This window comes from Tachyglossus aculeatus, chromosome 17, assembly GCF_015852505.1.
Source record: "Tachyglossus aculeatus isolate mTacAcu1 chromosome 17, mTacAcu1.pri, whole genome shotgun sequence".
NCBI classification, from domain to species: domain Eukaryota; kingdom Metazoa; phylum Chordata; class Mammalia; order Monotremata; family Tachyglossidae; genus Tachyglossus; species Tachyglossus aculeatus.
The window spans coordinates 9,496,298-9,520,458 of record NC_052082.1 but is presented as its reverse complement, the minus strand read 5'-3'; the positions used below and the strand labels follow the sequence as shown (position 1 = coordinate 9,520,458).

The following is a 24,161-nucleotide window of genomic DNA, read 5'->3' as shown; positions in this document are numbered from 1 at the left end:
TGTTTTGTTTTGTTGTTTGTCTCCCCCTTCTAGTCTGTGAGCCCTTTGTTGCGTGGGGACCGTCTCTATATGTTGCCAACTTGTACTTCCCAAGCGCTTAGTACAGTGCTCTGCACACAGTAAGCACTCAAAAAATACGATTGAATGAATGAAAGAATGAATGATCTTGCAGTTCCCCATCTGGCTTTTGGAGGATCTTAGTGAGATATTTCCGAGTTACCTAGGGCTCTGACAAGGCACAAACCCAAGGCTCATCGGAAGCCCTACTAAGCGGGACCATTTTGCCCTCATTATAGCCAGCAAATTTATTCATTCATTCATTCAATGGAATTTATTGAGCGCTTACTGTGTGCAGAGCACTGTACTAAGTGCTTGGTAAGTACAAGTTGTTAACATACAGAGACGGTCCCTACCCAACAGCAGGTTCACAGTCTAGAAGGGGGAGACAGACAACGGAACAAGACATATCAACAAAATAAAATAAATAGACTAAATACGTACAAGTAAAATAAATAGATAAATGGAATGGAGGTGTCTGTAAGTCAGAAAGGAATCGGCCTTTTGCGGAAACCTCCCTTCAGTCAGCGGTTAAAGCGTTAACCGGAGAGCGGGTCCCGAAGGTGTGTCCCCATCAGCTGCTGGGAGGAAAGAAGCAAATACTCCCAACTTGTACCAGGAGAGTCTCAGGTTTCCAAGCTGCCCTGCTCAGGCAGGAAGGAAAGTAATTATTAACAGTGTTTTGGACTTTATCATCCCACCGACTGGTCAGGCCCAGACTGCCCGGTTGTGCCAGACAGAGAGATGCGGTGAAATGCTCAGCTTCCAAGTCTCTCGGCTCCTCCGCACCGGTGAGTGAAACTAAAGCCTGCCAGGGCCCGTCTGTCCATCTATCAGGAAACCCGTGGCGACTTCGTCCCCTTCCCCACTGGGGTGAAAAGTCATGACCCTTTTAGACTGTGAGCCCACTGTTGGGTAGGGATCGTCTCTATATGTTGCCAACTTGTACTGCCCAAGAGCTTAGTACAGTGCTCTGCACACAGTAAGCGCCCAATAAATATGATTGATGATGATGATGACCCCAAGAAAAGTGGAGTCAAAAGGGACTAGACTTTTCAGAAAGCTTGCTTCCCTTCAGAGGAAGCCTGGGGGTGTTGGTTCGCAGGGAGCCCTCCACCATCCCAACTGGGAAGTAGGGGAGGGTCAGTACGTTTGTTGCGGACAGGGGATGTCTGCGTTAATTGTAATATTGTACTCTCCCAAACGCTCTCCGCACACAGGCCCTGAAACTTGGATTCTTCTTTGTAGCCCCGGTGCTCTCCACACAGTAAGTGCTCAGTCGAGAAGCAGCGTGGCTCAGTGGAAAGAGCCCGGGCTTTGGAGTCAGGGGTCAGGGGTTCAAATCTCGGCTCCGCCAACTGTCAGCTGTGTGACTTTGGGCAAGTCACATCACTTCTCTGGGCTCAGTTACCTCACCTGTAAAATGGGGATTTAAGACAGTGAGCCCCCCGTGGGACAACCTGATCACCTTGTAACCTCCCCAGCGCTTAGAACAGTGCTTTGCAATAGTAAGTGCTTAATAAATGCCATCATTATTATTATTATAATTAAAATGATTGCTTGACTGACTGATTGGGTGTCTGAGGGAGTCACACCTGCTCTGCTCTCCCTTCCTTTGTTTCTCTCTCTAGGAGTGGGTCTTCTCCTGAGCTAAGACAATAGGAGGGACTATAGGTGGGATGGGTAAACTTCCTCCAACTGGCCTTCTGACTTGGGAGTGGCTCCCCTAAGCCCTGGGCCTGCCCACCCTTCTGGCTGCCCCCGAAATGATTTTCTGCAGGTTTCTTCTCCTTTCCATCTCATGTCCCCCTGAGGGAGGGGACAGAGGACTGGAAATGGATGGAGGATTTCAGGAAGTAGCTCTTTGAGCCCTCAGGAACTACGTGAAGATGGGTAGGTGAAAAGCAGAGTTACAGAGTTGACCATTGGCCTCCTTCACTCAAGCGGCAAGCAAGCATTTCTGAGTCAGAAGGATCTGGGTTCTTAACCTGACTCCTCCCCTTGTCTGCTGTTTGACCTCGGGCAAGACACTTCACTTCTCTGGGCTTCAGTTAACACAATTGTATTTATTCTGTAGAATGGGGATTAAGAGTTTGAGCCTCATTTGGTACGTGGACTGTGCCCAACCTTATTAGCTTGTATCTACTCCAGCTGTTAGTACTATGCCTGGTGCATAGTAAATGCTTAACAAATACCATGAAGGAAAAAAAAAAGCAGCCCCAAACCTGTTTACCAAAGCACAGGGAAGAGGATAAAAGAGGCCCTGAAACTTGGATTCTTGTTTGTAGCCCCAGGACATAATAAAGCTCCAGAGGAGGCAGGGGAGGCAAGGTGAGACTGTTCAGATAGTGATATTCAGGAAACTGGATCCTGGATTGATTTTCTGTCCGGTCCCTAGGGCTTCAGGATAACTGAAAAAACCACTTAAAACCCAGGAGACGTCTCAAGGGAGAAAGGATTCAAGGCAGGGAAACTGGGGAGGGGTGTTGAAAAAAACATCAAGGGATAGGTAATACTACTGACACTGTTGTTCATGTTCTAGTTTGGGTTTTTTTGGTATTTGTTAAGAACTTTTCTAAGCGCTGGGGGATACAAAGTGATCAAGTTGTCCCACGTGGGGCTCACAGTCTTAATCCCCATTTTACAGATGAGGGAACTGAGTCCCAGAGAAGTGAAGTGACTGGCCCAAAGTCACACAGCTGACAAGTGGTGGAGCAGGATTAGAACCCATGACTTGTGACTCCCAAGGGCTCTTTCCACCGAGCCACAGTACTTCTCTGTGACTGGATGGGTGGGAGACCCAAACCTCTTTCTATAGACCCGCTTGCTTTCTTTGCTCATTTGGGCCCTCTGATGCTTTTCTGTGAGACTGAAACCAGAAAACGTTTCTTCTATTTTTGACCCTCATTCCTCCACAAACTCTAATGCTGGTAATGCACTCTGTTGCAACAAGTTCATAGCTGTGATCCCTTGGTTTTATTTGTTTTTTCCATCAGGCTGGTGGTACCACCTCTCCCAGTGTACCCAGTTTCAGCGGTGGCAGCCCCCCACTGCCAACTCCCGGATGTCTGATAATAATAATAATAATAATGACATTTATTAAGCGCTTACTATGTGCCAAGCACTGTTCTAAGCACTGGGGAGGTTACAAGGTGATCAGGTTGTCCCACGGGGGCACAGTCTTCATCCCCATTTTACAGGTGAGGGGACTGAGGCCCAGAGAAGTTACATGACTTGCCCAAAGTCACACAGCCGACAATTGATGGAGCCGGGATTTGAACCCATGACCTCTGACTCCCAAGCCTGTGCTCTTTCCACTGAGCCACACTGTCTGCTCCCCTCCCACAGGCCGGGAGGAGCAAGGCGGATCGGTCACTTACGTTAGAATGGGCAGAAGCTCCTTGAAGATGAGGGCAAGAACCACCGCGGCCTAGTGGATATACCACAGGCCCGGGAGTCAGAAGGGCCAGGGTTCTAATCCCTCCTCCACCACTTGTCTGCTGTGTGGCCTTGGGCAAATCACTTCACTTCTCAGGGCCTCAGTTACCTCACCTCTAAAATGGGGATTAACACGGTGAACCCCATGTGGGACAGGGGACTGTGAACAATCTGATTAGCTGTGGCAGTGTGGCTCAATGGAAAGAGCACAAGCTTTGGAGTCAGAGGTCATGGGTTCAAATTCTGGCTCTGCCAAATGTCAGCTGTGTGACCTTGGGCAAGTCACTTAACTTCTCTGTGCCTCAGTTACCTCATCTGTGAAATGGGGATTAAAACTGTGAGTCCAACATGGGACAACCTGATCACCTTGTATCCTGCCCAACGCTTAGAACAGTGCTTTACATATAGTAAGTACTTAACAAGTGTCATCATCATTATTATTATTATTGCCACAGCTCTTAGGACAGTGCCTGGCACATAGTCAACGCTTAACAAATGCCATTAGAAAAGTCAATCAGTTAATCAAGAAATTCTATTTACTTAGTGTTTACTGTCCTGTTAAAGTAGCTACTGGTTCCCATTTATTCATTCATTCAATTGTATTCATTGAGGGCTTACAGTGTGCAGAGCACTGTACTAAATACTTGGGAGAGCACAGTACAACAACAAACAGATATATTCCCTGCCCACAAGGAGCTCACAGTCTACAGTGGGAGGTAGACATTAATGTATATAAATAAATAAATTTACAGCTTTATACATCTGTGCTGTGGGATGGGAGGGAGGAAGAATGAAGGGAAAAAGGGTGACACAGAAGAGAGTGGGAGAAGAGGAGAGGAGGGATTAGTCAGGGAAGACTTCTTGGCTCAGTGGAAAGAGCCCGGGCTTTGGAATCAGAGATCATGGGTTCGAATCCCGGCTCCGCCACATGTCTGCTGTGTGACCTTGGGCAAGTCACTTCACTTCTCTGAGCCTCAGTTACCTCATCTGTCAAATGGGGATTAAGACTGTGAGCCCTCCGTGGGACTACCTGATCACCTTGTATCCCCCCCCAGTGCTTAGAACAGTGCTTTGCACAGAGTAAGTGCTTAATAAATGCTATCATTATTATTATTATTATTATTATTATTATTATGTGAGAAGGTAGAGCCTTCCAGGCTAGAGGTAGGATGTGAGCTAGAGGTCGGCAAGATGGGCGAGATAGAGGTACAGTGAGATGGATACTTCCCTATCTGGCTCAGGGCACTGGGTAGATTATGCCTTCCTCACCTCCCCCTATCCTGACTTCCCAACCTGGGATTTTCCACACTGTGAAACATTCTCCAGGCTTAGTGTAAAAGGCCTCTTTGAGGTCCTCACCACCTTGGGAGGAGCGAATGTTCTCAAGTTAAAAAATAACCTTGGCCTCCTGCTTCCCAGCTGACTTCCCACCGGGTCAAGACGCCAAGTCCTGCAGCAAAGGACCTTTGACCAAGTCAAAAACTGTGACGTGACAGTCAATAAACTGTCTCTTGATGCTCTTCTAATGGGCTTTCATTGTGTGCTGACCCTCCTTAAGCTGCTTAACCTCAGATCATGCTAAGTAAGCTCAGCTTGCCTTTCCCATCCTTCCAACACACTCTTGTGGCATCACCCCAAAGCCTTAGAGCATAAATGTTAGAGAGGAAAAGGGATGGGAGGGAATGGAAATCAGAGCCCCACAGCCCAGATTCAATCATTCATTCATTCATTCATTCATTCAATCATATTTATTGAGCGCTTACTACAACTAATAATAATAATAATGGTATTTGTTAAGCGCTTATTATGTGCCAGGCACTGTTCTAAGCACTGGGGTGGACACAAGCAAATCGGGTTGGACACAGTCCCTGTCCCACGTGAGGCTCACAGTCTCAATCCCCATTTTACAAACGAGGGAACTGAGACACAGAGAAGTGAAGTGACTTGCCCAAAGTCACACAGCTGATAAGTGGCAGAGCTGGGATTAGAACCCACGACCTCTGACTCCCAAGCCCGGGCTCTTTCCACTAAGCCACGCTGCTTCTTAGTGTGCGCAGAGCACTGTACTAAGCGCTTGGGAGAATACAGTATTAGAATAAAAAAACACATTCTCAGCCCACAATGAGTCTACAGTCTAGAATCAATCAATCAATCAATGATATGGGGCACTTATTGTGTGCAGAGCACTGTACTAAGCACTTGGGCGAGTACAATATTAGAATAAACGGACACATTCCCTGCCTACAACTAGCTTACAATCTAGAATCAATCAGTCTAGAATCAATGGTATTTATTGAGAGCTTACTGTGTGCAGAGTACTGTAGTAAAGCTTGGGAGGATACAATGTAATAATAATGATGATGGCATTTGTTAAGCGCTTACTATGTACAAAGCACTGTTCTAAGCGCTGGGAAGGATACAAGGTGATCAGGTTGTCCCACGTGGGGCTCACAGTCTTAATCCCCATTTTACAGATGAGGTAACCGAGGCACAGAGAGGTTAAGTGACTCGCCCAAAGTCACACAGCTGACAAGTGGTGGAGCCAGGATTAGAACCCACGACCTCTGACTCTTTCCACTGAGCCAAGCTGCTTCTCTTGAAGCAGAAGTGGTAGATACGTTCCTTGTTGCCAATTTGTACTTCCCAAGCACTTTGTACAGTGCTCTGCGCACAGTAAGCACTCAATAAATATGATTGAATGAATTGATCTTATAATCTAGAGGTTGAGCTTCCAGAGTTTGGTAAATTTGGTAATACTGTGTGCAGAGCACTGTACTAACTGTTTGCATGGGTGGAGTTGATAGGCACCTTCCCTGCCCTCAGAGAGCTTATTTACTCTTTCAATTTTATTTCTGGAGAGCTTACTGTGTGCAAAGTGCTGTAGCATGGTTCAGTGGAAAGAGCCTGGGCTTTGGAGTCAGAGGTCATGGGTTCAAATTCCTGCTCCGCCAACTGTCAGCTGTGTGACTGAGCAAGTCACTTCACTTCTCTGGGCCTCAGTTACCTCATCTGTAAAATGGGGATTAAAATTGAGCAAGTCACTTCGCTTCTCTGGGCCTCAGTTACCTCATCTGTAAAATGGGGATTAAAATTGTGTGAGCCCCCCGGGGGACAACCTGATCACCTTGTAACCACCCCAGCGCTTAGAACAGTGCTTGGCACAGAGTAAGCGCTTAACAAATACCAACATTATTATTATTATTATTACTAAATGCTTGGGAAAGTACGCTATAACAACAAACACATTCCCTGCCCACAACGAGCTCACAGTCTAGAGGGGGAGGCAGACATTAATATACACAAATAAAATAAATTACAGATATATAGTAGAAGATGAGCTTACAGAGTTCAGTGACACTTCCCCAGGAGACATATCACTGACACCCATATTTTTTCAGGGTCGTTTCTGCCAGTGTCTACGAGGGGAGAGAAATGATCATGGATGCTCACCACTCTTCATCTGAGATCTACGTCAGCCGGAAGAGAACCATTTCCAGGTCATACCCACTCTGTTATTCAATAATAATTGCAGTTTTTTTGAAGTGCTTACTAGGTGCCAAGTGCTGTACTAAGCGCTGGGGTAGACTCAAGATAATCAGGTGGGATTCAGTCCCTGTCCTCCATGGGGCTCACAAGGGAAGGGAGAACAGGTATTGAATCCCCATTTTACAGACGAGGGATGTCTCCAACTCACTCAACAGGCATAGAGCAGAGTTAGGATTAGAACCCAGGACTTCTGACTCTCAGGCCTGTTCTCTCCCCAGCCTAGCAACCAAGCTAGAGAAGCAGCGTGGCTCAGTGGAAAGAGCACAGGCTTTGGAGTCGGGTCATGGGTTCAAATCCCGACTCCGCCAGTTGTCAGCTGTGTGACTTTGGGCAAGTCACTTCACTTCTCTGGCACTCAGTGACCTCATCTGTAAAATGGGGATTAAGACTGTGAGCCCCTGTGGGACAACCTGATCACTTTGTAACCTCCCCAGCGCTTAGAACAGTGCTTTGCACATAATAAGTGCTTAATAAATGCCATCATTATTATTATTATTATTATTATTATTATTACATGGCCAGCTGACTGCGTGCAAAGCATTCATTCAATCAGTCCTATTTATTGAGCGCTTACTGTGTGCAGAGTACTGTACTAAGCACTTGGAAAGTACAGTTTGGCAACAAATAGAGACAATCCCTACCCAACAACAGGCTCTGCCACTTGTCTGCTGCGTGACCTAGGGCAAGTCACTTCACTCCTCTGAGCATCCGTTCCTTGATCTGTAAAATGGGAATTATAATAATAACACTAATGGCATTTATTAAGCACTTACTATGTGCAAAGCACCGTTCTAAGCTCTGTGACTTATGTGAATTACGACTATGAACCCTATGTGGGACAAGGACTGTGTCCGACCCAATTACCTCATATCTTACCTCATATCCCAGTGCGTAGAATGGTGCCTGGCACATAGTAGGTACTTAACAAATACCACAGTTATTGTTATTATCATTATTATTGCCATCACCCTAAGAGGGAAGGCCAGGAGGAGATGAGGTTTAGTGAGGAAGGGCCCACCAGAGTCTTGTGCTGGCCTTAATTATTAGTCAAAGGGAAAACTGCTCGTTCAGCTTACATCCTGACCCCTCTTACTATCCCAGTAATCTAGAAGTCTCAGGGCAAACAACAACTATTCAGTGAGCCCCTGGCAGGGGTGGTGGAGTGAGGTCAGGGGGAAGGGAAACATCCAGCTCCAGGAATAAAACCCATTCAACCTGACAGAACATAATGGGTTTCTGTTTTGCCCCAGCCTGGGCAGGTAACCAGTTGGGGAAAAAGCAGAGACTTTTTACTACAACAAACAGTACGTTGGCTCCAAGGAGGTTTCTGTTTTGCCTCTCAGGTCTGCTTTAGCCCCTGTTTGTGCACAGTATCAATAATTTCCTTATCTTGAGGGCTTGGAGGTAGGGAGAGAGTGTTGTCCCATCCGGGAGAGAGGAGAGTGAAAAGAAGGAAGTTTAGAAGGGGGTTATGCAGTGGCTTGCCGCTTAGCTACAGTGTTTTGTATGGCAAATGAGATAATCGTGGGCTCCGGCCTGGAATTTCCTCCCTTTCCTGGTAATCCAGACCTCACCTGCAACGCCTTAATAGGGTCACAATTCCTCCAGGAGGCCATCCCCCATTAAGCCCACTTTTCCTCAGCTCTCTCTCCCTTCTGCACCCCAATACTTATGTAAATATCTATAAATTATTCATTTATATTAATGTCTGTCATCTCCTCTAGACTCTGAGCTTGTTGTGGGCAGGAAATACGCTTACTGACTCTGTTGTATCGTACCCTTCCAAGTTCTTAGTACAGTGCTCTGCACACAGTAAGTCCTCATTAAATACCATTGATTAAATACACCCCATTCTGCTCTTATAATAATAATAATGATAGAATTTATTAAGCGCTTACTATGTGCAAAGCACTGTTCTAAGCGCTGGGTAGGTTACAAGGTGATCAGGTTGTCCCACAGAGGGCTCACAGTCTTAAAGCTCATCCTTTGCTGTGAGGATGGGTATCCAGGAGAGTGGGCATCTCTTGGTTTCTCCAAGGATCTTATAATTCATTCATTCAATTGTATTTATTGAGCACTTACTGTGTGCAGAGCAGTGTATTAAGCGCTTGGGAAGTACAAGTTGGCAACATATAGAGATGGTCCCTATCCAACAGCAGGCTCACAGTCTAAATTATGAGAAGCAGAGTTGCCTAGTGGTTAGACCATGGGCCTGGGAGACAGGAGGACCTAGGTTCTAATCCTGTCTCTGCTACTTGTATTCTGTGTGACCTTGGGCAAGTCACTTCACTTCTCTGTGCCTCAGTTACCTCATCTGTAAAATGAGGATTAAGGCAGTGAGCCCCATGTGGGCTCAACCTGGGCTCAACCAACTGTGTTCAACCTGATTTGCTTGTATCCACCCAGAGCTTAATACAGTGCCTGATCAATCAATCAATCAATCATATTTATTGAGCACTTACTTTGTGCAGAACACTGTACTAAGCGCTTGGGAAGTACAAGTTGGAAACATATAGAGACAGTCCCTACCCAACAGTGGGCTCACAGTCTAAAAGGGGGAGACAGAGAACAAAACCAAACATACTAACAAAATAAAATAAATAGAATAGATATGTACAAGTAAAATAAATAAATTAATTAATACATAGTAAGCACTTAACAAACATGATTTTTAAAAATTGTGTTTATAATATGCCAAATGTTGGGCTAAGAACGGAGATAGGATCGAGAAAAATCAGATCAGGCAATCTGAAACAGAATCCAGGTTTTGATTGACTACCGGCCTGATCCCATAGTGGCATTGCGCCATATCTCTTCGGCTTTTAAACAAGAGTAGATGCTGTCAGCCAACGTATAAGGTGTAAAGTCCATGGAATATTTTATTATGAGTTGTAAATCATCTATTACTCATTAAAACTGCCTTGCCGATCCCTCCCAGAAACATACTGTCTTGGAGGGAAAGGAGTAGCCAAGGGAAGCAGCGTGGGAAGCAGTGTTGCCTAGTGGATAAAGCACGGTCTTGAGAGCCAGAGAACCTGGTTTCTAATCCTCCCTCCACCACTTGCCTGCTGTGTGACCTCGGGCAAGGCACTTAACTTCTCTGTGCCTCAGTTACCTCAGCTGCAAAATGGTTTTGATTTAGTAGTTCTCCCTCCTACTTTGTGAGCCTCTTGTGGGTTAGGGACAATGTCTTCTCTGATTAACTTAATGATAATAATAATAATAATGGCATTTATTAAGCGATTACTATGTGCAAAGCACTGTTCAGGTTGCAAGGTGATCAGGTTGTCCCCCGAGGGGCTCACAGTCTTCATCCCCATTTTACAAATGAGGGAACTGAGGCACAGAGAAGTGAAGTGACTTGCCCAAAGTCACACAATTGACAATTTGAGGAGTCGGGATTTGAACCCATGACCTCTGACTCCAAAGCCCGGGCTCTTTCCACTGAGCCATGCTGCTGCTCTTAACTTTTATCTATCCCAGCACTTAAAACAATGCTTGACGCACAGTAAGCGCTTAACAAATACCATTAATACAGAAGAGAGATTCTTTAAATATCCCTTTCCCATCTGGTCTAGGCCATACTCTCATGCTTTGATGTTTCGAAATCTCATAAGAGGAATGAAGCATTTAGGGAAGGAGCATAGTGTAGTGGATAGAGAGTGGTCCAGAGCTTAGAACAGTGCTTTGCACATAGTAAGCGCTTAAAAATGCCGTATTATTATTATTATTATTATTATTAGAGTCAGAAGGTGAATGGGTTCTAATCCTGACTCTGCCACTTGTCTGCTGTGTGTCCTTGGGTGAGTCACTTCACTTCTCTGCCTCAGTTACCTCATCTGGAAAATGGGGATTCAGGCTGTGAGCCCCATGTGGGGCAGGGACTGTGTTCAACATGATTTGCTTATATCCATCCCGGAGCTTAGTACAGTGTCTGGCACAGAGTAAGCGCTTAACAAATGCCAATAATTATGAATACAGCTCCACATAAAGACTTACCCAAAGAGATCCGGAGCCCACTGTTGGGTAGGGACCATCTCTATATGTTGCCAACTTGTACTTCCCAAGCGCTTAGTACAGTGCTCTGCACACAGTAAGTGCTCAATAAATATGATTGAATGAATGAATGAATGAGATCCTGAAATTCTCTTTCTCATACCTCCAGCCCCCTCCAGCTTTAGGGTGAGTGGTATTCAGAGACCCTCACTTCCCACTGAACTTGGCAAACCAGTGTCATCTTGGGAAGCAGCATGGCCTAATGGAAAAGACTGTGAGCCTGGGAGTCAGAAGGACCTGCTGTGTGACCTTGGGCAAGTCATTTAACTTCTCTATGCCTCAGTTACCTCACCTGTAAAACGGGGCTCAAGACTGGGAGTCCCTTGTGGAACAGGGACTGGATCCAACCTGATTAGCTTGTATCTGCCCCATTGCTTAATCCAGTGTCTGGTACATAGTAAGCGTTTAACAAGTATGACAATTATAGTTATTATTTGGTTCCAGAGACCTTATCCAGTCTAAACTGGGCCAGCCTTCAAGAGGGAGGGGGAGATTGGCCCCCAGCATACATTTTGGTTAGAAATGGAAATTTAACACCAAGAAAATCATTTCCAAATCCTTGCCAAATCCAAGCATACAAATCCAGCTAAACTGAACAGCACAGTTCTAGCTATCACCCTCCGAGGGATCAGGTTTCCTGAAGCTACGGTTCATTTAACAACAACCACTGGCAAGCCCAAGTTTGCCCAAACAGAAGGTGTTTCAGTCTTCCAAAATAATGACCGTATCTGTTAAGCACTTACCACATGGGGCTCACAGTTTTAATCCCCACTGTACAGATGAGGGAACTGAGGCCCAGAGAAGTGTAGTGACTTGCCCAAGGTCACACAGCATTCATTCATTCATTCACTGAATCGTATTTATTGAGCGCTTACTGTGCGCAGAGCACAGTACTAAGCGCTTGGGAAGTACAAGTCGGCAACATATAGAGACGGTCCCCACCCTACAACGGGCTCGCAGTCTAGAAGGGGGAGACAGACAACCAAACAAAGCATGTAGACAGGTGTCAAAAGCGTCAGAACAAATAGAATTAAAGCTATATGCACATCATTAACAAAATAAATAGAATAGTAAGTGGTGGAGCTGGAATTAGAACCCATGACCAAAATTCAGGGGGATGTTTGACCAGTAAAATGGCAGTTTGGAACAGCTGGCTAGTCCACTGCATTCTGCAGTACCACAGTGCTAGGAAACATAGCCTGCCCACTCTGATCTGGTGAGGCTAGAGTCTCTCATCTCACAGCAGCGTGGCTCAGTGGAAAGAGCCCGGGCTTTGGAGTCAGAGGTCATGGGTTCGAATCCCAGCTCCACCACAAGTCTGCTGTGTGACCTTGGGCAAGTCACTTAACCTCTCTGAGCCTCAGTTACCTCATCTGTAAAAATGGGGATTAAGACTGTGAGCCCCGTGTGGGACAACTTGATCACATTGTAACCCCCCCAGCGCTTAGAACAGTGCTTTTCACATAGTAAGCACTGAACAAATGCCATTATTATTATTATTATTATTATTTACTCTCTTCTCCCTCCCCTCGCTATCACCCTTGCACTTGAATCTGTAACCTTAAAGGACTTATCAATCAATCATTTATTGAGCGCTTACTATGCACAGAGCACCGTACTAAGTGCTTGGGAGAGGACAATACGACAATATTAGCAGACATTTACGCCTTCCCCATAACTCTTAAATAGGTAACCTTATCCACTGTTGCTTTCCCCATCTGGAATTGATTTAATTGTCTGTCTCCTCCACTAGATTGTAAGCTTCTCAAGGGCAGGGACCAAGCCTACCAATGCTTTTGTACTCTACTAAGTGTTTAGTACAGTGCTCTGCACACAGTAAGTTCATTCATTCATTCAGTTAATCGCATTTAGCGCTTACTCTGGGCAGAGCACTGTACTAAGAGCTTGGGAAGTACAAGTTGGCAACATATAGAGACAGTCCCTACCCAACAACGGTCTCACAGTCTAGAAGGGGGAGACAGACAACAAAACAAAGCAAGTGGTCAGGTGTCAAGTCATCAGAATAAATAGAAGTAAAGCTAGATGCACATCATTGACAAAATAAATGGAGTAGTAAGTGCTCAATAAATACCATTCATTGATGGATTGTGCCTTTGCTAAGCTTGGTTTATGTTTGTGACATCACTTGGGTAAAACAGAGTGATGCATCTTTCTTCCTGAACCTATGTCTCCTAAATTTCCCATCTCTGTCAATCCCAACACCTTCCTCCCTGTGCCAGAAATCCCTAACCTGTGTCCTCTGCATCTCCTCACTGTCTTTTTACTCTCTCGTTCAGTCTACTACCAAATCCTTCCCATTCTTCATAGACAACTTCTCCCAGATCCATTCCTTCCTCTCCTACCTACTACAAGCTGGTCTTGTCTTTTCTTACGCCGTCAAGTCACGATACCACAGACACATCTCTCCCACAAGGCCCCGCTCTCCACCTGCAATCATTCTGGTAGTGGAGCCGTAGAGTTTTCTTGGTAAAAATCCTGAAGTGGTTTACCATTGCCGTCTTCCGCTCAGTAAACTCGTCTCCGCCCTCGACTCTGTCCCATGCCACTGCTGTCCAGCACAGGAGAGTTTTGACTTGTAGCAGATTGCCTGCCACTCGCTAGCCACTGCCCAAACTAGGAATTGAAAGGATAGACCTCTGCTTGCCTCTCCCTCCCGTAGCTGAGACTAGTAGAGGATTGGAAACTCCCGAGATGCAAACCTGAGAGGGGAGTACCAGCCAGTAGCACCCTGGTATAACTTCTGATCGTGTCATGGCTAAACTATTATCAGTCGCCTCACTGGTCCCCCTGCACGCTGCTGCATGGATCATCTTACTCAAGCATCACTCTCCCCATCTCCTCTCCTTAAAACCCTCCTTCCATTCCTTGTGTCTCTACCTCAAAAACTCCTCACAGTGGTCTCCAAGGCTCTCCACCATCCGACCCCATCTTACCTATCTGCTCTCTTCACCTGCTATTCCCTAATTTACTCTCTTCATTCCTCCAAGCCAAACTTGCAGCCATGCTCTCAACTCTTCCATTAAGAATAATAATAATAATTACAATAAATAATTATTGTATTTGTTAAGCACTTACTATGTGCCAGGCACCATACTAAGTAAGCACTGAGGTGGATACAAGCAAACGGGGATGGACACGTGGGACTCACAGTCTCAATCCCCATTTTCCAGATGAGGTATCTGAGGCCAGAGAAGTGAAGTGACTTACCCAAAGTCACACAGCAGGCAATTGGTGGAGGCAGGATTAGAACAAATGACCTCTTGACTCTCGGGTCCGTGCTCTATCCAGTATGCTGTTCCTGTCTCTTCATTCATACTGTTCCCCTAGCTTGGAACTCCCCCTTTAAGCCCTCAACACCAGACAGATCACAAATTTCCCCACTGTCATAACCCTCCTAAAATTCCATCTTCTTCCACCAACCTTTCTGATTAATTCCCGATGCTCTGAGTTGTAAAACCCATCAGCCATGTCTGACTTATTTATATCTGTCCTGAGCACTTTCGTTTATAAGTTTATTCCGTTGTAAATTCAATTATTTATTTTAACTATTTGTCAGTATTTTATATCCGTCTCCCCCATTAGATGGTAAACTGCTTGTGGGAGGGCAGATGTTACATCTTTGTCTTGTTCGTCCCCAGGGCGGGGCATCACACCTAGTGTATGTTCTACAAATACTAAAATGACGACTAACGGTTCTCCAAATGTTATGCCTGAAAGGGCTTATTATTCTGCCATTTTAAACAATCATTTTCTGGCTATATTGCAGCTGTGCAATTAGCAATTAGCAATGCAACTAGCAATTAGGATATGCCAGTGAGTCCACGACCTAAAACAATCAGATGTAGGGCTTCAACTAGTCTCATTATCTTTGCCTTTCTAACCCACTCCCAGCATCCATCAACAACTCACTTTCCCATCATTAGTCAATACAGGAGTTTTGTTTTGTCTTGTTTTTACTGTGTGTCAGACACTGTTCTAAGGGCTGGGGCAGGTACAAGTTAATTATGTCGGAAACACTCCCTGTCCCACGCAGGGCTCACAGTCTGAGTAGGAGGTAAAACAGGTTTTTTTAATCCCCAGTTACAGTTGAGGAAACTGAGGCACAGAAAAGTTAAGGGACTTACCCAAGGTCACAAAGAAGGTGATTTTCAGAGCCCAAATTAGAACCCAAGTCCTCCGGCTTCCAGACACGTGCTCTTTCCACCAGGCCGTGCTGCTTCTCAACTTCTTCCTACCAATTCCTTCCTATACTTCCCTCCAAGCCCTTTCTTTCCTTCCCTTCCTTCTCTAAGTGCTATGTGACTTTCTAGGTTTGTTTGGCTATAGGATGTCAGACTCCTAGTGCTATGTATTAGGCATGGGACGATTGAATGAATGAATGACTGATTTGATTGACTGCTGCTGCCTGAGTGCTTTGTCTCCGAGTTGCTCCCTTTACCTAGGGGAAATAATATGGCCTAGTGGATAGAACACAGGCCTGGGAGTCCAAATGACCTGGGTTCTAATCTCAACGCCACTACTCGTCTGCTGGGTGACCTTGGGCAACTCACTTAACGTCTCTGTTCCTCAGTTACCTCATGTGTAAAATGGGGATTAAGACTGCAAGCCCTAACCTGATCATCTTGCGTCTACCCCAGTGTTTAGTACAGTGCCTGTCACAGAGTAAAGACTTAACAAATGCTATTAAAAAAATACCTGTTCTTCCTCCCAATTAGATTATGAGCCCTGTTTGGAACAAGGATTATGTTTGTTCTGATTATCTTCTCCCCTCTGCCCTTTTCTACCCTCGAGCCCAGCCCTTAGTACTAGGCCTGGCACATAATAAGTGCTTAAAATTATTATTAGTAATAATAGCAATATCCTGCCATCTCTGATGCCTTGCAGAACGATTGCTCTGTTCCTGAATGCTGTTTGCAACCTGATTCTGAGATTAATGATATGTCAATATATGCTCCTTTAGGGATCAACTTCATGAATTACTGAAGAGATACAATAGTTTTTATGGGGACCAGAAGAACTTGCACATTTTATATGCCCAGGTAAGGCTTCAGTTTAATTCTCAGAATAATTTAGTTTCTCATCTCTCAAAAATGATGTTGTTGACAGTGAGATTTTCATCAGTGTGTGGCTGGCAATCCCTTCCCCATCATGAGCCAGAAGGCTGGCATTCCCTTCCCCATCGTGAGCCAGAAGTGGTTGTCCTCAACAGCACTGCTGCACTTGTTGCCCATGATGCCCCTCTTAGTGTCATGATTTTTCTGATGTCTCCTCTCCTGGATGGTCACCCATTTCTGATGGCTTCCTAGCTTCTTTAACTCATTCATTCATTCATTCAATCATATTTATTGAGCTCTTACTGTGTGCAGAGCGCTATACTAAGTGCTTGGAAAGTACAATTCAGCAACAAATAGGGACAATCCCTGCCCACAGCGGGCTCACAGTATAGAACTCGTTTTGAGGTGTGTCTTCATTGAAGCTTTCCACGGTTTCTTCCCTTCCGTCCTTTCCACAGTTTCCCCACTTCACCACAGAACAGCTGTTTAGAAATCCCACTATCATTCATTCTCCTCATGTATGCTGCTCAGCTAAGGTTTTAGGAGAGTAAAATACAACAATAAATGGACATGTTTCCTGCCCACAAGGAGCTCACAGTCTAAAGGGACAGATCACCTTGTCTGTCCTTGCGTCACTGAACAATGTGTCTGCCATGTGGCAGAATTCAGGTGCAAGATTCAACTCTGGGATGTTGGTCCTTGGCTGTAGGTAGGGCTTGCCAGGAACGGGGCTGGAAAATGACCTTGGTTTTCCTTAAACTAATTGTCAGTCCATTCTGAAACTTGGTTCACAATCTTCTACTTTTCTTCTTTGTAATGTGTGTGTGTTTGCATGTGTTACTGCAGCCTACCCTCTCCTTTTTTGTTCTTGAAGAAGGGGCTAATAGAGACATCCTTTAAATCCGTGACATCCCGCAGTTTCCATTTGTTGAAGAGCTTCTGCAGGTAGTAATAGCAGTCAGTCAGTGACTTGTATTTATTGAGCACTTACTGTGTGCAGAGCACTTGGGAGAGTACAATAGAACACTAAACAGACACATTCCCTGCCCACAGTGAGCTTACAGTTTAGAGGGACTGTGCCGGTAGTACAGTCTACTGCTAGTGCAGTCTAAAGACTACTACTAGTAATAATAAATAAAAAATGATGGCATTTGTTAAGTGCTTACTATGTGCTAAGCACTGTTCTAAGTGCTGGGGGGGATACAAGGTGATCAGGTTGTCCCATGTGGGGCTCACAGTCATCATCCCCATTTTACAGATGAGGTAACTGAGGCTCAGAGAAGTTAAGTGACTTGCCCAAAGTCACACAACGAACACGTGGCGGAGTCGGCATTTGAACCCATGACCTCTGACTCCCAAGCCCGGGCTCTTTCCACTGAGCCAAGCTGCTTCTCTTAAAGGCTTGGATTTGTTGGCTTAAAGGAAGCCAACAAACAGGAATAGGATACTGAAAGGGCTTATGGGAATTTCTGTCCCTAGAATTATTTTAAAATGAGAGAGAGAGCCATGTGTTTTACATGTTTTAGAGCTGGTCTAGCTTAGAAACAAAGGGTGGACCAAATGACCCCTGGTTGACTTAGAGCCCCAGGACTCTAGAATTATTAGGTTATTTCACGGATGAGCTGGTTAGTCAGCATGCCCCATCCTGGAGTAACAAAATGATCATCTCATTTAATTCCTAGCATTTCACACATAATAAAATCTCTAAGCTGATTATAGCCCAAGTGTGGAGAAATGATGACATTCAATTTATCTATAAAGAGGAAAAAATAAGTAAATAATTATAGCAAACTCCCTAGAGGTTCATAGTCCACACATTCATTGCACTGAAGATTCTATGGAAATTTTGCCTTCAGATTTCAAATGAGCCAATATTTTGAAAGAGATTTTTTTTTTTCCACCCTGCAGTTCAGTAAAGTGGTATGTCTGGCTCAGTAGTGCATGGGGTCAAATTCAATCTCTTTAATAATAATAATAATGGCATTTTTTAAGCACTTACTATGTGCAAAGCACTGTTCTAAGCGCTGGAGAGGTTACAAGGGGAAGCAGCATGGCTCAGTGGAAAGAGCGTGGGCTTGGGAGTCAGAGGTCAGGGGTTCGATTCCCAGCTCTGCCACTTGTCAGCTGTGTGACCTTGGGCAAGCCACTTAACTTCTCTGTGCCTCAGTTACCTCATCTGTAAAATGGGGATTAAGACTGTGAGCCCCAAGTGGGACAACCTGATCTCCTTGTAGCCCCTCCCCAGCACTTAGAACAGTGCTTTGCACATAGTAAGCGCTTAACAAATACCACCATTATTATTATCAGGTTGTCCCACGGGGGGCTCACAGTCTTAATCCCCATTTTCCGGATGAGGGAACTGAGGCACAGGGAAGTTAAGTGGCTTGCCCAAAGTCCCACGGCTGACAATCGGCAGACCGGAATTTGAACTCATGACCCCTGACCCCAAAGCCCGTGATCTTTCCACTGAGCCATGCCGCTTCTCAAGAGATAATAATCCAGTTGCCTTAGATAGCAATCATCTTAGAAATGGGAAAGAGATTATTATCTCTTCTCTACTCAATAGATCTGAGTTGGATCTGAATTCCCTTTCCAGTTCCTATAATAATAATAATAATAATAATAATAATAATAACTGTGGTGTTTGGTAAGCACTTACTATGTGCTAAGCACTATACTAAAAGTTGGGATAGATACAAGATAATAAGGCTGAGTCCAGTCCTTGTACCACATGAGGGTCATATTTTAAGTAGGAGGGAGAATAGGTAATCTCCATTGTACAGATGAGGAAACTAAACCACTGAAGGTTTAGTGATTTGTGCAAGTCTACACAGCCAGCAAATGAAGAAACAGGGATTGAAATCCAGGTCTCCTGACCCCTAGGCCCATACTCTTTCCACTAGGCCAAGCTGCTTCTCTAACACAAGGTCCCTCTGACATTTGTATCCAAAACATAAATTGAAAGCTAGGAGGAACAAGCCAGCCTTTCAGCAGGCATCCTGCAGCACACAAAATCAACAAAGCTTTCAAAAATGAGCCTTTCTGTAAATGAATCCTACCTCTTAGGATTGGAGAAGCAGCGTGGTTCAGTGGAAAGAGCATGGGCATGGGTCATGGGTTCAAATCCTGGCACCACCACATGTCAGCTGTGTGACTTTGGGCAAGTCACTTCACTTCTCTATGCCTGCTACCTCATCTGTAAAATGGAGATTAAGACTGTGAGCCCCACGTGGAACAACCTGATCACCTTATACCCTCCCCAGTGCTTAGAACAGTGCTTTGCACATAGTAAACACTTAACAAATGCCATCATTATTATTATTAGGATTACCCTGGATTTTGAAACTCACTTTAAGGAGTGGAATAACTTATCCACCTGATTTCCCTAATTTGGAGTATTATCCTCCACGGTTTCCGGCTCCGAATGCCACCTCCAAGCAAGCACTCTCTAATGATAATAATACAATTTTATTCCTTGAAGAAAACCAACCCTTTCTTTTAACTGAAAACATCCTACCTTAGTAAAGCATGAACCACCTCCACTCTCTGGTGGTTATTTGAAAACATTGCAAGTGTTCAGTTGAATTTACCCTTCACTTCAATAATGGTATTTGAGTATTTACTATATGCAGAGCACTACAAAGCTCGCAAAATACAACAGAAATCGTATACGTGTTCCATGCCCACAAAAATCTTCATAAAACAAAATAAATCTCAAACAGTAAAATTGTTCCGGACTGGAGATAGTTATGGGCAGGGAATGTGTCTACCAACTCTTCTCATATTCTCCCAAGTGCTTAGTGAGGTGCTGTACGCACAGTAAGCACTCAGTAAATTTGCTGGATTGATTGGTTGCAGGTAAGTATAAAAGCCAACTAAATTTCTCTCCCAATTTGTCTGCCTGTTGTAGTTTTTTCTGAGTTACTTGATCTCCGATCTGAGTATTAGACCAGCAGTCACTATATAAACAACAGTGCGTTTGTTTTCCAGACAGAAGCTTGCCAGCCAGTCGTTGAGGGAATTTTGGACATTGTCTGGGGAGTGCATCAATTAATCCAGTTCAAAATCCAAGATGAGTATCCCATTCCTCGTACTGCAATCAACAAGTCCCCAGTTGGATTTCTCCGGAAAGGGTAATTAAAGTACCTCCAAGATTTCTAGGCCCCACCTAGGGAATGTGCTTCCTAAATGCCAAAGATTCTTAGCATTCCATGTGACCTTCCGGGATACAGGACAATAAGGCACACGTGATGTTGCATGCATGGGAAGCAGCATGTTTGAGTGGAAAGAGCACAGGCCCCGGAGTCAGAGGACCTGGGTTCTAATCTTGGCTCCTCCATTTATCTGCTGGGTGACCATGGGCAAGTCATTTCACTTCTCAGTGCCTCAATTCCCTCACCTGCAAAATGGGAATTCAATACCTGTTCTCCCTCCTATTTAGAATATGTACCCCATGTGGGACCTGATTATAATAAAAAATAATAATGTTGGCATTTATTAAGCGCTTACTATGTGCAAAGCACTGGTCTAAGCACTGGGGAGGTTACAAGGTGATCAGGTTGCCCCACGGAAGGCTCACAGTCTTAATCCCCATTTTACAGATGAGGCCACTAAGGCAAAGAGTAGTAAAGTGACTTGCCCAAAGTCACACAGCTGACAATCGGCGTAGTCTGGATTTGAACCCATGACCTCTGACTCCAAAACCTGTGCTCTTTCCACTGAGCCATGCTGATCTTGTGTCTACCCCAGTGTTCAGTACGATTGGCCCCGTAAGCGCTTAAATTCCATAAAATAAAAAATGGGGGGTGAGGGGAATAGCCAGTCCTAGGCCTGATGGTTCCAGTTTCCTCACCTGGTTGGTGGGGTTGAAGTAATCAATCAATCGTATTTATTGAGTGCTTACTGTGTGCAGAGCACTGTACTAAGTGCTTGGGAAGTACAAGTTGGCAACATACAGAGACAGTCCCTACCCAACAGTGGGCTCACAGTCTAAAAGGACTGTCTCTTCCTCCCTTCCCGGGGGCCTGGAGCTCTTGACTCATGGAGAATTTATGGGTCAATCCCAGGGCCACTAATATCCTGGATTATAAACTCCTTGAGGTCAGGGATCATGTTGGTAGACATGAGGGTTGATTCCCCACTCCCTTCTCTATGCCCTCCCTGTGGATTCTCCCTCCACCACCCCCTCTCCACAGGACATCCTCACCCTGGATCCTCCCTCCTCCCCATGGGACTCTCATGATGGATTCTCCTTACCCCTCACAATGCCCACTGCAAATGAGGCATTCATTCAATCGTATTTAGGACTTACTGTGTGCAGAGCACTGTACTAAGAGCTTGGGAAAGGATAATACAACAATAAAGAGTGACAGTCCCTGCCCACAAGGAGCTCAAGATCTAGAAGGAGGGAGTCAGACATCAATACAAATAAATAAAACGACAGATATGGACATAAGTGCTGTGGGTCTGGGAGACGGGGGGAAAGCAAAGAGAGCAAGGCAGGGGGATGCAGAAGGGAGTGGGAGATGAGAAAAAGTGGGGCTTAATCTGGGAAGGCCTCTTGGAAGAGATGAGGCCTTCAGTAAGGCTCTGAAGACGGAGGGAGTAATCGTCTGGCAGATTTGAGAAGGGAGGACGTTCCAGGCCACTGGTAGGATGTGGGCCAGTGGTCGGCAGCGGGACAGGAGAGATTGAGATACTGTACTCTCCCAAGTGCTCAGTCCAGTGGTCTGTGCCCCAGAGGATCGCAAAAAATACTACTGGTGGATTGATGTCTTGGCTGTGTGTTTCAGGAGGATGACCCGCTGGGGGGAGTTTGATGACCTTTACCACATTAGTGAGCCAGAGAAGAGGAGGAGCATTGGAGAGGAAGAACTGTACTATGGGGAAGGTCAGAGGTCAGGGTTGGAGGGTCGGGGGCTTGGTCAGTCTGCATACACTTGGCCTGCCAACCGTGAAGAAGCCCATCTTCCGATCAGCCTCCTGATGCGCAGATGACTGGCCATAGGGCTCCCTCTCCATAACTATTCGCCCATGGTGGATTTTCCCTCCACCTGACAATGCCTTTACTGTGGATTCTCCTTCTCCACCAAAATGCCTTCACTGCGGACCCTCCCTTCCCCCCAAAACTGCCCTGATTCTCCCTCTGTCCCATGATGCCCTCACTGAGGATTCTCTGTCCCCCCCTGAAGATGTCCCCATATTGAATCTCCCTCCTCCCCCAGGACCCTCATGATGGATCCTCCCTCCCCCCATGATGTCCTTTCTTACTATGAATCCTTTCCAAGTCCCAGAGGGAGGAATGAAAAGTCTTCCATTTCTGGGGCAGAGGGGTCAGCAGTGTGTATCAGAGCCCAGGAACCTGGGTTCTAGTCTTGGCTCTACCACTTACCAGCTATGTGACCTTGGGCAATTCACTTAACTTCTCTGTGCTTCAGTTTCATCATTGGGAAAATTGGGGTGAAATATCTATTTTCACTCCCTCTTATAGCCCTAGATGGGACAGGGATGGTGTCCCAGCTGATGACTTGTGTCTACTCCAGTGCTTAGCACATAGTAAGCACCTGACCAATACCATCATCAGCATCATCCTTCAGCTCTGTCTTCTCATTCATTCATTCATTCATTCAATCGTGTGTGCAGAGTACTGTACTAAGCGCTTGGGAAGTACAAGTTGGCAACATATAGAGACGGTCCCTACCCAACAACAGGCTCACAGTCTAGAAGGGGGAGACAGACAACAAAACAAAACATGTGGACAGGTGTCGTCACCAGAATAAATAAAAATGAAGCTAGGTGCACATCATTAACAAAATAAATAGAATAGTAAATATGTACAAGTAAAATAAATAGAGTAATAAACCTGTACAAATATAGGTGCTGTGGGGAGGGGAAGGAGGTAAGGCGGGGGGATAGGGAAGAGGAGAGGAAAAAGGGGACTCAGTCATGATAATAATAATAATATTTAAGCACTTACTATGTGCCAGGCACTGTTCTAAGTGCTGGGGTAGGTATAAGCTAATCAGGTTGGACACAGCTCCTGTCCCACACGCAGTTCACAGTCTTAGAGTCCGTTTTACAGATGAGATAACTGAGGCCCAGAGAAGTGAAGTGACTCATCCAAGGTCACACAGCAGAAAAGTGGTAGAGCTGGAATTAAAACCCAGTCTGCAAGGCCTGTAGCTTTGACAATGCGCAAAAAGAGGGATGAGTTTCTCTTCAGTGCCCCGATTTCCTCAGTGAAACCTGCCCTCCCAGTATGTCCCTCTCTCTCAGCGGTGTTCCAGTGGCCCAGGAGAAAGGGCACGGCAGGTATGGGCAGCTGAGGAACAGTCACTAACCATGCTGGGTCCTTGCAGACGGCCTTCCTTACGACAGCAATACCCTGTGGCGCCCGCCCTGCCAGCCACCCACCTCGCCAATGCTGTACCGGACCATGAGCGAAGCGGCCCTGGTGAGGGGGAGTGCGAGGCCTGCCTTGGACAAGCGAGACAAGCAGAGGCACGGGGTCTCCATCAACGGCCATTTCTACAACCACGAGGTGGGCGGCGGGAGACCGCGTGGTGGAAACCACTCCAAACTTGGGGGGCACGGTGCCTGAGAACCGGTGCCACGTCATCCCCCGGGCCTGGAATGCCCTCCCTCTGCTCCTCCGCCAAGCTAGCTCTCTTCCTCCCTTCAAGGCCCTGCTGAGAGCTCACCTCCTCCAGGAGGCCTTCCCAGACTGAGCCCCTTCCTTCCTCTCCCCCTCGTCCCCCTCTCCATCCCCCCATCTTACCTCCTTCCCTTCCCCACAGCACCTGTATATATGTATATATGGTTGTACTTATTTATTACTCTATTTATTTATTTTACTTGTACATTTCTATCCTATTTATTTTATTTTGTTGGTATGTTTGGTTCTGTTCTCTGTCTCCCCCTTTTAGACTGTGAGCCCACTGTTGGGTAGGGACTGTCTCTATGTGTTGCCAATTTGTACTTCCCAAGCGC

At 45.6% G+C, this 24,161-nt stretch overlaps 1 protein-coding gene across 3 annotated transcripts in view; it reads left to right on the top strand.

Moving 5' to 3' along the window:
- The first annotated feature begins 772 nt into the window (after positions 1-772).
- Positions 773-24,161, top strand: part of RASSF6 (Ras association domain family member 6) — a 31,168-nt gene continuing 7,779 nt past the window's right edge. Inside the window, exons 1-6 of one of the 3 annotated variants that reach the window (XM_038759361.1) lie at positions 773-848; positions 6,894-6,992; positions 16,079-16,157; positions 20,163-20,305; positions 21,965-22,062; positions 23,531-23,712. In XM_038759361.1, coding sequence (XP_038615289.1) covers positions 6,928-6,992; positions 16,079-16,157; positions 20,163-20,305; positions 21,965-22,062; positions 23,531-23,712 — 567 coding nt within the window. In that variant the 5' untranslated portion in view covers positions 773-848; positions 6,894-6,927. Of the gene's footprint in view, positions 849-1,309; positions 1,325-6,893; positions 6,993-16,078; positions 16,158-20,146; positions 20,306-21,964; positions 22,063-23,530; positions 23,713-24,161 lie in introns of those variants that run through there. The other 2 variants (XM_038759362.1, XM_038759363.1) reach the window with 2 other exon arrangements.